Source organism: Pan paniscus, chromosome 9 (genome assembly GCF_029289425.2).
Source record: "Pan paniscus chromosome 9, NHGRI_mPanPan1-v2.0_pri, whole genome shotgun sequence".
Taxonomy (NCBI): Eukaryota; Metazoa; Chordata; class Mammalia; order Primates; family Hominidae; genus Pan; species Pan paniscus.
Window position 1 is genome coordinate 9,025,870 of NC_073258.2, and position 15,483 is coordinate 9,041,352.

The 15,483-nt window shown below is 44.3% G+C and overlaps 1 protein-coding gene across 8 annotated transcripts in view; it reads right to left on the bottom strand.

The window, feature by feature from the left end:
- The window catches only part of RRP8 (ribosomal RNA processing 8), a 106,954-nt gene extending 91,965 nt beyond the window's left edge, over window positions 1–14,989 (bottom strand). For 6 of the 8 annotated variants that reach the window (XR_611884.6, XR_004664982.3, XR_001338595.5 and 3 more), the window contains exons 1-7: window positions 14,717–14,989; window positions 13,110–13,533; window positions 12,407–12,860; window positions 12,184–12,313; window positions 11,927–12,033; window positions 11,744–11,840; window positions 3,976–4,079 (exon numbers count right to left, since the gene is read on the bottom strand). Coding sequence is in view for 2 of the 8 variants with exons in the window: in XM_008972457.6 (XP_008970705.3) it covers window positions 11,404–11,523; window positions 11,744–11,840; window positions 11,927–12,033; window positions 12,184–12,313; window positions 12,407–12,860; window positions 13,110–13,533; window positions 14,717–14,815 (1,431 nt within the window). In the remaining 6 variants the exon portion in view is untranslated. Of the gene's footprint in view, window positions 1–1,350; window positions 4,080–11,179; window positions 11,524–11,743; window positions 11,841–11,926; window positions 12,034–12,183; window positions 12,314–12,406; window positions 12,861–13,109; window positions 13,534–14,716 lie in introns of those variants that run through there. The other 2 variants (XM_034932048.3, XM_008972457.6) reach the window with 2 other exon arrangements.
- Window positions 14,990–15,483: the final 494 nt, after the last annotated feature.

Here is a 15,483-nt window from a genome sequence, read left to right on the forward strand (position 1 = left end):
AAAACAAATATCCAATAATACAGTACTAGTTAGATTATAATATATCCAAATAAAGGGATATGGAGTAGCCATTCTAAAAACAACATTCGTATTTGTAGATTATGACATGATTATTGTTCTAGTCTTTTAAAATGCTTTAATAAATGTGTACCCATTCAGTTCAGTTGATTAATTAAAAGTTATAGAATCTCCTGTGTCAAAAAACAAAGGAATAAGTTGGACATATTTGCGTGGCTTTATTTCTGAGTTCTCTATCTTATTCTATTGATTTAGGTATCTATCTCTTTCCTTCCACCAATACTACACAATCTTGATTACCGTAACTACAGTAAGTCTTACAATTGGGTAGATTCAGTCCTCCCTTTATTCTTATTTTTCAAAATCTTAGCTATCTGATTCCCTTACCTTTTCATATAAATTTTAGAATAATCTTTTCTTTGTCTCCAAAAAATCTTGGCTGGGATTATGATAGGAATTGTTAGACTTCTTTATCTATGTGAGGATAACTGGTATCTTTACTATGTTGAGTTTTACAATCCATATACATGGATTTAGATCTTTGTTTTCTATGTAGATCTTTGTTTCTCTCTATTTAGATCTTTTCTTTCATCAGTGTTGTATAGTTTTCAGCATAGAAGTTCTATACATGTTTTGTTAGATTTACAGCAAGTATTTTTTTGAGTGTAAATGGAATTTTATTTTTATGTGTGCATTTCTAGTATATAGAAATAGTTTATTTTGTATTTTATGTTCATTTTGTGTTTTGCAATCTTGCTGAACCGACTTACTTTTGTTTGTTTGTTTGAGACTGAGTTTTGCTCTCATTGCCCAGGCTGGAGTGCAATGGTTTGATCTCGGCTCACCGCAACCTCCGCCTCCCAGGTTCAAGCGATTCTCCTGCCTTAGCCTCCTGAGTAGCTGGAACCACAGGTGCATGCCACCACGCCTGGTTAATTTTTGTATTTTTGGTAGAGATGGGGTTTCACCATGTTGGCCAGGATGGTCTCGATCTCTTGACCTTGTGATCTGCCCGCCTCGGCCTCCCAAAGTGCTGGGATTACAGGCGTGAGCTGCCGCACGCAGCTCACTTATTAATTCTAAAAATTTTCTGTAGATTCCTTGGGATTTTCTATGTAGACAAACATGTCATCTGCAAATAGGGACAGCTTAGTTCTTCTTTTCTAATTTATATACCTTTTATTTCTTTCTTGCCTTATTGCACTGGCTAGAACTTCTAGCACTATATTAAACTCAATAAGAGTGATGAGTGTGAAAATCCTTGCCTTCTTTTTAATCTTAATGGAGAGGCATCTGGTTTTTCACCATTAAGTGTAATAATAGCTGTATGTATTTTTATAGATGGTCTTTATGGAGTTAAAAAAGTTTTCCTCTATTCCTAGTTTTCTGAGAGTTTTTATCATAAATGGGTATTATATTTTGTTAAGTACTTTTTCCTGCATCTATTGATATAATTCTGTAATTTTTTCTTCTTTAGCCTTAAAATATGATGGATTACATTGATTTATTTTCTATTATTGAACCATCCCTAGAATAAACACCACTTGGTTATAATGTGTAATTCTTTTTTACATATTGTTGCATTCAATTTTGCTAAGAACTTTGTGTCTATATTAATCAAAGATATTGGTCTGTAGCTTTCTTTGTTTATAACATCTCTTTCTGGTTTTGGTGTCAGAGTAATATTAGCTTCATAAAATGAATTGGTGGGTGTTCTCCTCTATTTTCTGAAAAAGATTTTATAGAATTAGCGTTATTTCTTCTTTAAACATTTGGTAAAATTCCCCAGTGAAACAATCAGGGCCTGGAGTTTTTTTTCTTGGGAATTTTTAAATTATAAATTTAATTTCCTGAGTTGTTACAGGGCAACTTCAATTATTTATTTCATATTGCATGAGTTGTGGCACTTTGTGTTTGGAGGAGTTGTTTCATTTCATCTAAACTGTCAAAAACATGTGCATAGAGGTTTTGCAGTATTCTCTTACTTTTTTATGTTTGTACAGTCTATAGTGATATTTAATTCCTGGTATTGGTAATTTGTGTCTTTTCTCTTATTTTTCTTTGTCAGTCTTGCTACAGGTTTGTAATTTTATTGATCTTTTCAAAGAACCAGCCCTTTGTTTCATTGGCTTGCTCTATTGTTTTTCGGTTTCTAATTTCATGGATTTCTGTTCTTATCTTTATTATTTCCTTCCTTCTGCTTGCTTTGGATTTATTTTGCTTTTTTTCCCTAGGTTATTGAGGTGAGAGCTTTGATTATTATTATTATTATTTGTAGCGACAGGTTCTCACTATGTTGCCTAGGCTAGTCTCAAACTCCTGGCCTCAGGCAATCCTCTCACATTATATTTTAGTGGGATTACACTATAAATCTCATTGCAGTCCACTTAGGGGTAATAATCTAAGTTGTTTCAGGTAAAATATGGTAAACTTGCAGCAATATAACTCCAATAAATTCCCCCACCCCACCCCACCTTCTGAGCTATTGCCATGTATATATAATCAATATATAAGTCCAATACGTAAGTGTTATACTTTTTCTAAATAGTTCTATGTATTTTAAATAAATAAGAAGAGAAAATAGAGAGATTTTATATTTGTCCACATATTTGCCATTTCTGGTGCTTTTTATTTTTTTCTGTGGATCTGAGTTACCATCTGGTACCATTTTTCCTTAGCCCAAAGAACCTAATTTTTTGTAATGCAGGTCTGTTAGCAATAAATTTCTTGTTTTTGTTCCTTCCTGCCCCATTCAGATGTGTTTATCTTGTTTTCATGTTGAGTCCAGGCAACAAACTGCTTGATATAGAATTTTTGTTTGACATATTTTTTCCTTTTTAAGCACTTTGAATATGTCATGCCAGTATCATCTGTCCTCCATTGTTTTTGATGAGACATTGCCTTTTAAGTCATATCCTTGTTCTCTGTACATGTGTCTTTCTATTATTTTCCATGTTTCATTTTTGGATCTCAGCAATTTGATTATGATATGAGAGACTATGCATAAGAAAATTTAAGGACCCAAGTCTGGCAATAACATACATTAGTTTCACTACCATCCAACTGGTTAGACTCAATCACATGGCCACCCTTAACTATAAGGGAAGCTGGAAAATACAATCCAGCTGATTTCCCAGGAAGAAAATGGGTGTTAGAAACAGCTGGCAAGTCTCTGCCACAACATACATACACCAAAACCACCATATATATTGCCAAAGACACATATGTGTCTAGGGACATATAACGAATGCACTGTGGGGGAACACAAGAGGAACTGAAGTGCAAATCAGGAATGAAGGGAACAAATAAAAGAACAGGAAGGGGGGCTTTCATGGACTGATCCTGACATAGTGTCATGAACTTAGGAGGAGGATTAACTCAATTCTCATTAATTGAGAATTCTCATTAATCTATGTACCAAGAGCAAGAGAAAAGCCCAATAGCAGTGGTGCCAGCAGTGCCATCCTTACCAGACTGATTCTAACGTATTACCTTAGTTTTTGCAGTGGTTCATCCTCTGTTGATTCCTATCTGTTTCATGCCTCACCTCCAGACTTCACAGTTCTGTGAATTACTTATTGCTATCCTTCCAATAATTTTTCTTTCTTTTTTTTTTGAGACTGAGTCTTGCTCCATCGCCCAGGCTGGAGTACAGTGGTGCGATCTCGGCTCACTGCAACGTCCACCTCCTGGGGTCAAGCAATTCTCTTGCCTTAGCCTCCCGATTACAGGTGTGCACCATCAGAGCTCAGCTAATTTTTGTATTTTTAGTAGAGATGGGGTTTCACCGTGTTGGTCAGCTGGTCTTGAACTCCTGACCTTGTGATCCGCCCACCTCGGCCTCCCACAGTGCTGGGATTACAGGCAGGCATGAGCCACCACGCCCGGCCAATTTTTCTTTTTAACCACAGTTTATTGTAGTCAAACTTATACTATTACAGAGTAGATTTATTTTACCTGTTCAATGTCCAGTCCGAGGTTGAACTTTATCCATTACAGTAGGCATCCTTATTTTGTTCTTGGCTTCAATGGGAATGCTGCAGGTTTTCAAAGCTGGAAAGCTGTTGCAGAAAGCCCAATATGTACATAAACTTGCTTTCCAGCAGCAACAACCAAAACAGCAGAAAGACAGCCTTTACCTCCCAAATCTCAAATGAAGAAATCTAATTGGTGGAACTGATCTTGTACTCAGAACCCTAGCTTCAAGGGTTTTAATTTCTCCAGATAGCAAAGAATGTGAGGCAACCAGGTGAATGGATAAATTTACTATGGTGGATGCATACTATGGAATACTCCTACAGCTGATGGAAGCAACAAACTAGATTAACAGCTACATGGAATACACTGGTTATTTACCTATTTTTTTTCAGCTGCTAGCCTTTCCATCTCTCCCCCTGCAACTCCCCCAATTCTCTCCTCTACCCACCCCCACCCCCACATTCTGGCTGTGTTGCTGTAGCTGGGGTTCTACAAACATTTCCCAGACCCCGTTGCCAAATTTCCTGTTAGGGTCTGCCAATGGGATACCCTAAAGGAACCCTTAAAGATAGGAGAGACTTCATTCCTGTTTTCCAGTTGTCACATGATCTCAGCTGCAGACATTTGGCTTCTACTAGCTAGTTCTGCACTCAACATCAGCTTTGCCACACTTCTCAGAGATATTTGCAGCAGTCTGACTACCCACTTGGCAGTCTGAGATCAGTCATCCCTTGCTTTCCCACCCTCAGGGCCATGCCTTTCCTCAGAGGTATAAGCACCAAGATACCTGGAGGGAGCTTCTCCCATAAAAGTCAGTATCAGTCAAAGAAGGCCCCTTCTCTGAGCTCCTAGTTTCTGGTAATCACATCACCTCTTCCCTTTTGTTTTCACAGGCCTTGAAATATTCTGATTTCTGCAGTTACTAATTTTTTTAGTTACAACAGCAACTTCTTTCTACTCTTTCAGTCTTCTAATACTTGTAATTAAGTCTCTGTATTAAAAGTCCTCTTCTTGAAATACTTAGTGTGGTTTCTGTTTTCCTGACTGGGTCCTGACTGATAACATGAATGAATATTAAAAACACAGTTGAGTGATTTTAAAAAGAAGACAAGATTTGTAGGCAATACTCCACAGAAATAAAGCACACACAAAAAAGGAAACCACATATAATAAGAATATCTGCATAAAAGAGGAAGTTAAATTAGAGTTTTTCAGTTATCTAAGATCTTTGGATAACATACCGAAACTGAGGACAAGAGGTGATAGGAACCAACACATTCCAAATAAAGGTACTAGATATATCCACATGAAGTTTATTCTAAGATAGTAAAGCTGATCCACAGACCACTACACTTTCTATTATATGTGAGATTAGAAATAAAAGATTCATTGATGGGAATCTTTAGGAATAGGGATAACTTCTCCCTGCAAGACAAAGAAATAGTGCACTCCCTTCATTCTAAACTGAGTGAGGAGGGCTCCAATAGAACCATTTGTAGATATTTAGTGTTCCCATGTGAAGGAGAGGCATTACATTCATTCAGCATTATATTCTCTAGATAGAGACTTGGTAAGCTCAGAAATGTACAGACCCATCTCCATCTGGCCACCAGGGTGGAATGTGGCATGGAGGATTCTTGGGAGAACATAACCTGAACCACTTATGAGGATTTGGAGCCATGTGAATTATAGAGACTGGCACTTCTCAGATGTATAAGTAAGAGTCAGGCTGGCTGCGACAAGGCAGGGTGAGAAAAGCAAGCTGCTGGCTGGGCTGCACTTCCAGTTTGGCAGGACAAATATGCATGCATTTCCTGTGGGTTCCATGAAAGGTAACCAGTCTTGAGGGTTTGTTGGGACCATTCCCAGGAGGGCTGCGTACAAGGGTGAGGCACTTTAGCACGAGGAGGCTGTGGGTACATTGTCAGGGTCAGGGGCTGAAGAGCTGAAGGGCAGTGTGGGCTGTGCATCAAAAAGAGGCAACCAAAGTCAGTTAGTGCCCCAGTCCTCATGGAGAGCTCCAGAGAACCCCAAGAGCTCACAAAGGAGTCAACAGTTAAATGCTTGTCTGCACAGAACACACCAATGGTACCTTAATCACGTAAGCTGAGACTTTCTTCCTTTAATATGCCCTCCCCCATTCCAATCCTAGAAGAGACAGGAAGTAAAGAATGAGTGAAATAATGACCATGTTCTCCCAAACCACTGAGGTAGAGGAACAGCAGCTTTAAACTGGATAAGTTGCTGACAGGTTCCTGAGATGTGGGAAAGGGTGGGGATGAAAAGCATCATACATACATATGTATATATAATATTACATATTATACATATATATAATTGTTTTATTTATTTATTGAGACAGGATCTCAGTTATCCAGGCCGGAGTACAGTGGCACAATCATAGCTCACTACAGCCTGAAATTCCTGGGCTCAAGCAATCCTCCCACCTCAGCCTCCCTAGTAGCTGGGATCACAGATATGAGCCACTGCACTTGGCCCAAAAACATATTTAAAATGTTAATACTTTAGATTGGTTTCAGTCATGTTATAGGGAATAATGGAACGTATTTATACCAGAGTATTAACAATGTAGAAGGACCCTTGAAACGAAGCCAAAAAGATAGGGGCTGTGGCAATTAAGGAGACTTCCAAGAAGTCTAATACTAAGTAGGGCGTCCCTGCTTAATCAATAACACTTCATTTCGTGACCATGAGACAAGAAAACTACAGAGACCTCATCCCTAACATCCTTCAGCTCCAGAACCAATGCCAAATCACCTAACTCCAGGTTATATGACAAAAAAAAACATCTGTTTAGGACATTCTTTAGTGGGATTTGTTTTTCCAGTCACAGTCACAATGACGGATTTAAAAAAAAAAAGAGTATCTCAACTTCCTATTGGGAGTATATGTTTTCCCCTGATTTTAAATTCATGGGACAAAAAGAAAGTGTTGACTGGCATCTGGCAAGATAATTAAATATCTGAAACACCCTGAAGGAAACAAAGAGGGTACTGTGGTCAAGAGTAAGGTGGACAGGATACCATAGAAGATATATCCAGTGTATATAATGATAACTGCTAAAACACCCTCAAAACTCACTAGCAGAATGTAATCAAGTTTATTTTCTTGTTCAAAGTCCAATATGGATGTTTTTGGTCAAGTAGCTATTATGCCCTAAATAGTAACTCAGGTATTCAGACTTCTTCTATGCTATGACTCCATCACCGTCAAAACATGTGCTTCAAGGTTACCTTGAAGAGGAAGGAGGAAGAGAATAATGGAAACGGATCAGCCACCCTTTAACTGCCTTGGTCTAGTATTGAAACATCGCTTCCACTCATTTTCCACTGTTGAGAACTACTCACATAGGCCTAGATGCATGGAGCTGGGAAACGCAGTTTACCTGTGTCCAGAAAGAGGACATTTGGGTGAGCATCTGGCCAGTTTCTTCCACAGAAGCAAAGGTAATAGTGGTATGAATTCAGGAAGATGAAAATGAGCTCACTGGGGAAAGAGTATTCAAGGAAGATGGAGCATGTGCAAAGACTCTCAGTAGAAACAGTTTGGAAAGCTTGAGGAATAAAAAGCAAGTCTGTGTGGCTGGAGTTTTGTGAAAGGGGAGGAGTGGGTTAAGATGCAGATGGTGATGGTGACGGAGGCCTGGGCAAGATCACACAGGGCCTGAAAAGTTTGTCTTTTGTTCTCGAGGCAGTGAGAATCCATTGAAGGATTTTAAGCAGAGAAGTGACATAAGCTGATTTACATTTTAAAAAGATCACATGGCTGTGTGGAAAATTAATTGCTTTAGGGACACGAGTAGACGCAATTAGACCGCCAGTAAGACAGTTACTGCAGGAGTTGGGTATCCTAAAACCAGATGGCTGGTCAGAGAATTCACCTGGGAAGGAGGATGACCAGGGGATGAAGGTTCTAATTACTGGTCTCTGTGAAAAGCTGTCGAGAGTTTTGTGCAGTTACATAAATGGTTGGGTTTGGAGCTGAGCGGTGTCTCTGCCAAGATCATGTTGTTTCTTTTAGAACTGTGTTCCCTTAGGACTGGACTATATTATGGGAGCAGAAGCTGGAGCACACCAATAACTGCAGAAGCAGTAACTATTTATTTGGAGAACTCTCAAAGGGATGCTGAACAAGCATGAGGCACGGATAACCAAACCCAATTTTATTCTTGTCTCTTACCACCCTCCAAATTTTATTCACTGGGAGGTACTCTCCCTGCTATGGAGAAAAGCTGCAGCGAGGTTGTGATGTTCTTAATAGATAGTCCTGTGATCAGTTTAAGGAACAAACATAATCTCAATTAATTAGAATGTCTAATCCTGTGTAACAATAATCTGCACCTGTTGCAGTTTTAAATCCCTTTTTCCTCTCCCAGCTCTGCCCCAGCTAAGTCTAGGAGCCTGCACTGGGAAAGGGAGGAGTGATTGGTATGCTCTTCGCTCTCCTCGGCTCCTCTCTACCTAATCACTGCTGATTGCTCTGGGCCCAAGTGATGAGGAGAGGTAAGCAGATAAATCATTTTGCCCTGACTGGGTATTTCCATGCACTGTGGGCCTGGAAGATATTTCCTCTCCCCTATTCTCACTCTCAAATGATAAACTGGCTTCCTGCTTCCCTGAAAAAAAATCAAAGCAATCAGAAATGAACTTCTGGGGCCCTATCAGGAACTCTGGAAGAGGGCTTTCATAATGGAGCAACCTCTTACCACTGCCATTTACCTCAAACAGGCCCTCCACATTACTCAGCAATCCTTACCCCACTGCATTCTGAGTTCTCTCTCATCTCAATAGCACTCAACAGCTAACAACCTGCCCATCCTCCCATATAAAAAAAACAAAACAAAACTCTGGCTGGGCACAGGCTCATGCCTGTAATCCCAGCACTTTGGGAGGCCGAGGCAGGCCGATCACTCGAGGTCAGGAGTTCGAGACCAGCCTGGCCAACATGGTGAAACCCCGTCACTACTAAAAATATAAAAATTAGCTGGGCGTGGTGGCATGTGCCTGTATTCCCAGCTACTCGGGAGGCTGAGGCAGGAGAAGTGCTCGAACCAGGAGGCAGAGGTTTCAGTGACCTGAGATCACGCCACCGCATTCCAGCCTGGGCCACAGAGAAAGACTCTGTCTTAAAAAAAAAAAAAAAAAAAAAAAATTAACTCTCCTGGTTTTACTCCTACATCTCTGGGTGAACCTTCTCCTCTTCCATCACCTTCACTGCTTCATTTTCCTTTACCCATCCATGACATGCTCCTCAGTTCTATTCTGAGCCATTTTCTCTTCTCATTATCTTACCCTGAATATCGCATCTATTCTGACTTTAATTACCACCTCTAGGCTGCTGATTCCCAGACCCCCAGCACAGATTTCACGCATGTCCCACTTCCGAAAATCCAACACTTTGAATGGCATCACCAGCCTACCCACAGTTGAGCAACCTGGAACTTACTTCAGATTCCTCTCTTACCAACCTCAACATCCCACCAATTCTACCTAATGAAGTTCTCCTGTCTGCCTACTTCTTCCATCATGACTAGTCAACAGTGCCCTCATCTTGTGCCCTAGTACCTGGGTTTCTATAACACCCCTGTTCTCATCTATCCCACTCAACTGGACCCTGTCATTCCTTATCTCTCCCTAGGTGAATAAGTACACTGGCTATATCTCAAATGACAAGCTCCGGGAATACAAAGATAAATATGGCTTCAGAAAACAGCAGCCAAATGCACAAAGGAATCACAATGCAATATTTAGAAGCTGAAGTAGCACTCTTCACATAGTACTTTGAGAGTACAGATGAAGAACTGATTTTGCTTTGGGAGTAGAATAGGAAACAACTAGGCTGTTCGGAAAGATGAGCAAACTGCCAGTCCGATGAATATCCAGCAGAAAGAACAGTACGTGTAGAGGCACTGCGTAGTGCCTGCCTAATGATTCACAGCCCAGCCTCCAAACATGCCCTCTGGACTACAGCCTGTTTCAAAACCTCCATCCCCTTATTAGAGGCATCCAACTGGCTCAGGGCATAAAACCTATGATCTCCCAATGGGTACTGTCAGGTATTCCTGGAAACAAGTACAAGAGGCCATATCTTTATACCTGGGCACATGGCAGATACCTTTTGGGGGAGGCCTAGAATCTATCATTCAAACTCACCTTCCCTCAGTACCTTGCCTATAGCTTTCCCAGGACATGCTGATCTGAGTCCACTGCAAGGCAGAGATAGTGGACAGACTCTTCCGCCAATGAACAGCCCAATGCCCCCAAGCCCACATGGCATCAACAAGTTGTTTATGAACAGAGACCCAGCTCCCTCACTACCCCTCCAAGGACAGAGGCTCAGAATCTATTAAAAGTCATTAAATAGCCTATGAAGTAAGCCTGTTGAAAGGTCTAGCCTCTCCCAGAGGCTTCCTTAGTCAACAAATCCATTCTTTACTCCTCAGCCTCCAACCAGCCTAGGGAAGATCTTCAAAAAACAATAAGGCTTACAACACATAATAGTCATAGCTAGTTTACTGAGCACCTCCTATGTTCCCAGCCCTGGCTACAGATTTCTCCAGTTAACCCACACAACCACCCTGCAAGACAAAAATTCTACCATTTTCCAAATGAGGAATGTGATATACAGAGATTAAATGACTTTAAGTGCCTCTGGGTAGCAGGCCAAGAATTAAATCCAGGTCTACCTGATTCCAAAATCTGTGCTCTCAGCTATAAACATCCCAAAGTCCCACAGGATAATAGGTGTTGGGAGTGGCTTGATGCTATACGGTTCCAAAAATGGAGATGAGGGGAGAGGGGAAAGATAAACCACTAGAAATGCTCGGTATGGGGACAACCAAACAGTCTCAAGTTGGTGGCTCAGACTGATGTCTTGAGCCAAGATGTTGGTGGACAACCAGTTGCCTCAGAGTCAAGCAGCAACAGCTGCCTGTCTGCAACCTTGAAGGCCTGGGCAAACTGAAGCTGAAGGAGCAGAAGCTATGGGTGAGCAGAGGAAGCTGATCTGTAGACAGATCAGATGACAGCAGAGTGGAGATGGCAGGACAGGAAGGCCATGTGGCTTCTTAGTTGGAAAGAAGAGCAAAACCTAAAGATGCCTTGAATTCCAAACCATCTAGTTTTCATAACACCTGAAGTGTCATGAAACAGATATCCCCATGTTCTCACAATAAACTCTTTATTGTTTAGCTAGCCCCAGTGACTTTATGCATCTTATAACCAAGAAGCCTTCAGTAGAGCAAGTCTGAGCCAGAGGTTTTATCACACTTTGTCCTCAGGGTCCACCAGGAACCAGGTCTTGGCTCACAGCCAGGCTGGAAACAGTCTTCACAGTTCTGAGCCTGGAGTTTGAGATCTGCCTCCCCTTTCAAGGAAGATCCAGAGGTCACCTGCGCTTGTAGAGACATGGCTGAAGCTGCAGGCCTGAAAGCTGAGCCTTGGCCCCTACCAGAGGGGGCCCAGTCTTTTGGAAATCAAACAAGAAGAAATGGCTGTTGGTCAGGTCCTAGGGGCAGAAAAGACCCAGTGAGAACCAAATCCTCATCCCAACTCCTTAAAACACCTCCCTCTATGTACTGCCTCTGCTCAGAAAGCTTCCCAGGGCTCCCACTTCTGTTGGGGAGCAAAATGTCTGTTCCTGTGCCTAAAGCCTCCTTCCTGAACACCAGTACCCTGAAAAGGGCCACATGAGACAAAAACAGGTACAGAAGTCTTGGGGCCCTCACCTTGGAGACAATCTTGAAGCCTAGCTTGGTCACAGCCCGCAGAAAGGTTCGAACATCCTCAAAGCGGCTGCTGACCTCAGCCACTTTCAGGAGACCCCTGAGAAAGACAGAAAGTTCTGTGTAAGTGCACAGACTCATGCATGCACACATACATACATGCATCTGTGTCCTGGGGGCTCTTACCCTGGCTTCAGTACTCTATTTGCCTCCTCTAGGAAGTCCCTGATGTTGGTTCCCATCAGCGAAAGGCAAAACACAGCCACATCCACAGACTCATCCTCCAGAGGAACCTGTGGAGAGTGAGAGTGTTGTATAAGGCACGCAGTGCAGAAGAAGAAAGCCAGCACTGAGATACCAGGATGGGAAAGGGGAAGGAAGGGTTAGAGATTAGCATACGGAGGTTGGTCCTAGAGCACAAGCCAGATAACATAGGGGTTTACCTGGGCCATGTCACACACAGTGACCCTAGGGTCCAGAGAAGCCAAGTCAAAGCAATGCACAGGGTTCCGGATACTTGAAGCCAGGCGGCAATCCCCACAGCCGAAGTCAGCCACCACTAGGGATGCAGGCCTGAGAGTGGAAGGCAAGGGTCACATATTGGTCTGATCTGAGCCTATGACTGACCCACCACATGGCTTCTCACAGTCCCTGACCCCCATTCACCGCTGGCGAAGATCCCTGGCGATGCGGTCCACTGGCTGCAGTGGCCACTTCTTCACTTGGCTCTGGAAGCCGCGGTGGTAGAGAAGAAAAGCCTCAGGGTCTTCCTGGAAGAGACGCTGTGCAGCACTGCTGGGCCCTGAGTACAACTGTTCATTGAGGTAGCGAAATCGGGCCCCATCCAGCCGCTGTGCCATGCGGGCTCGCAAAGCCCCTGCCCGAGCCTCATGGCTGTCTGTCCTGGGAACAGGAGGCACCTCTGTCTTCTCCGTGGGGGCCTCAGCTGGGGCCTGGTCTGGCACCTGAGGTGGCTGAAACTTGTTCTTACATCTTCTCTTGTTCTTTTGCCGGTTCCGCCACTGCTTGCGGCTTAATGTATGAGGGGGTTTAGGGGAAGTGGACCCAGGGCTTTGCTTTGGTGGATCATTTGTAGTACTACCCTTCCAGGCTTTGGGACCTACAGGGAGGGAGATGGGAAGGTGCACATGAGGCAAGATCTCTTACATTCAGAGTCACGGCAAGTCATCCCAGCCATACCTCTGTCTTTGAGATCGTGACTGTGGCCTGCATAGAAGTACTTCTTATTGCCTGAGTACACCATTAGCCCCAATCCTAATGGCAGTGGATAATCACTCTTGTATGTAGAACCAGCTGACCCCCCGACACACACACACCAACACACACACATATACACATCCAATGGTACCTGTTTGGTCAACATTGTCCAGGTGCTGGGCTGAATTTATAGGGGCATGTTTCTGGCATTTCCTCTTTCCTTTCTCATCTTCAGCAGAGTCACTGCCAACAAGAGCCTGTTTGTGGCATTTCCTCTTTCCTTTCTCATCTTCAGCAGAGTCACTGCCAACAAGAGCCTGTTTGTGGCATTTCTTCTTCCTTTCTACTTCTTCCTCAGAGTCACTGCAAGGTGGGCCCTGTTTTTGACATTTCTTCTTCCCTTTCTTCCCTACTTCAGCAGAGGCACTGGCAAATGATGCCTTTTTGGGGCATTTCTTCTTCCTTTCCTCCTCCTCCTCCTCAGAGTCACTTATACATAGGCTGGGGGGATGCTGGGAAAGAGATGCTGCCTCTAGGGCCCGTAATGTGGCCAAGAGCTGGCGGCGCTTGGAGCCCTGGAGGAAAACAGGGGATGAGAGTGGGCCTAAAGAGAATGGATGAGGCCTGGAGAACAAGAAGGGAGAGATGTGGACCTGATTCAGACTGGCAGAAGCATCTGAATTCTTCCCAGTCAAGCCTGCCAGAACCCAGAAGAACTTTTATGTCACCACCCCAACTTCTGGGAAGCTGGAGAGCAGAGAAACCACCTATCCCACTTTCTTCAATGTGTAAATGAGCTAATGGAGGTTTCCCCAAAGGAAAATGCAAAGGCCACAAGCAACAAGACCAAGGCCAGAGACCAGGAATTCCAACCCTTCACCTTGAGCTTTTGCCTAGAGCTGATACATTTCTGTAAGAGGTAAGGAGGCTTCTGAACACAGGAGACACATGATCACACATGTATATTAAATATTTAACATGTCTCTAGCTGCAGTGTAGAAAACAAACTGAAAGGGAGAAATTGCAGACAGAGAGGCCAGCGGCTTGGACAATGGTAATGGGGCTAGGGGACGAAAAAGGAGGAAACAAAGCAGGCCGATTCCATGTTGGAGGCAGACTGAAGGGTAAGAAAAGCCTGAGGAAGCAGGGCCCTCACATCTGCAGAGGCTCAAAGGAGAAGATGTATTGTCGGGAAGGCTGATTCTGTGTTGCAGTCCTACCAGGTAATCCTAGGCCAGGCACTTACCCTGATTCTAAGTTTCCCACACCCTCCTTTGAACAATGATACTGACAACTCTTACTGTCTCCAATCCATCCTCCACACTGCAACCAACGACCCTTTCAAAATACAAATCTGAAGAAATAATTCCATTGCTTAAAACCTTTCATTGGCTTCTATTCTCAATATACGCAAAACTTCTACCTCTTGAACTTGAACAGCAGCCCCTTTCATTTACTATGTATTCCAACCACAAGGACCACTTGTGTTTGTGACTCTAACAGAACATGCTCTCTTGTCCCAGGGCCCTTGTACGTACTTTTTCCTGTCTGAAGAACCCTCTTCGCTTCACCAACTTCTACTCAACAACTCTCTCTGACCCAACGTCAGTTTCTTTTGGAAGTTCTCGGATCTTCAGATCAGGACTCGCCCTTAACGGTGCCACAGGTGTCCCTCCCCGCAATACACACAGCGCTGGGATCCACCAATGTCCGCTTCGCGGCCTGAAACAGCTCCCATTGCCCCTGCGAGTCACTCACCTTGTTTTGCGAGGAGGCCGCAGGCGGAGGTCGTGAGATTACGGGCCCAAGGCCCGCGGCTACTGGGGCCGCCTCGGCCCACTCAGGCTCTTCGAACATGAGGGTCGGGAGGGCAGGGTCGCCGAGTCCCCGCTCTTCTCCACGTGCACAGCGCTCCTCTGGAAGTCGGAGCGCTCAGACCTGCCAGAACCGACCCGGAAACCAAAGCGTGACGGCCAAGGGTTGCTAGAGCGGCCGGCGCGGCGCAGCGAACCATCGAGTTTAGCCAGGCGCGGCTAGAAGGGCAGGGAGGCGGTGAGAGGGGAGGGACGGAGGCCCGCGCTGCCCAAGAGCGCCACGGGCGGGGCGGGGCCGGCGGCGGGCTGCGGGCGCGGCCGGACGGGAGTTCCCCGGAGAAGGATCCTGCAGCCCGAGTCCCGGTGAGTGCGAGAGGACCCGCGCCCCCTGTTACCCCTCACTTCTCCTGAGTTCCAAGTAAGGAACGGAGCCAACCCTGGGGAGGACCCCCGGTCCCCTCTCCCAGAGTATACGGAGCCTGAACCTCCCCACTTCCCCCAACTCTGTTCGCCGATCGGGTCTAGTTGCCTGCTCTCGGACAACCGTTCAGCAGACACTACCTCTTCGTCACCCCCTGCCCACCCTGACCCGCCTTTACCTCGCATCTAGAGGACACAGCCAGGGATCATCCCGCAGCCCCGAACTCCTTCACAGACCCCCACTAGCCGGGGACGCAGCTCAGGCCCCCTACCCCCAACACAAACACTTCT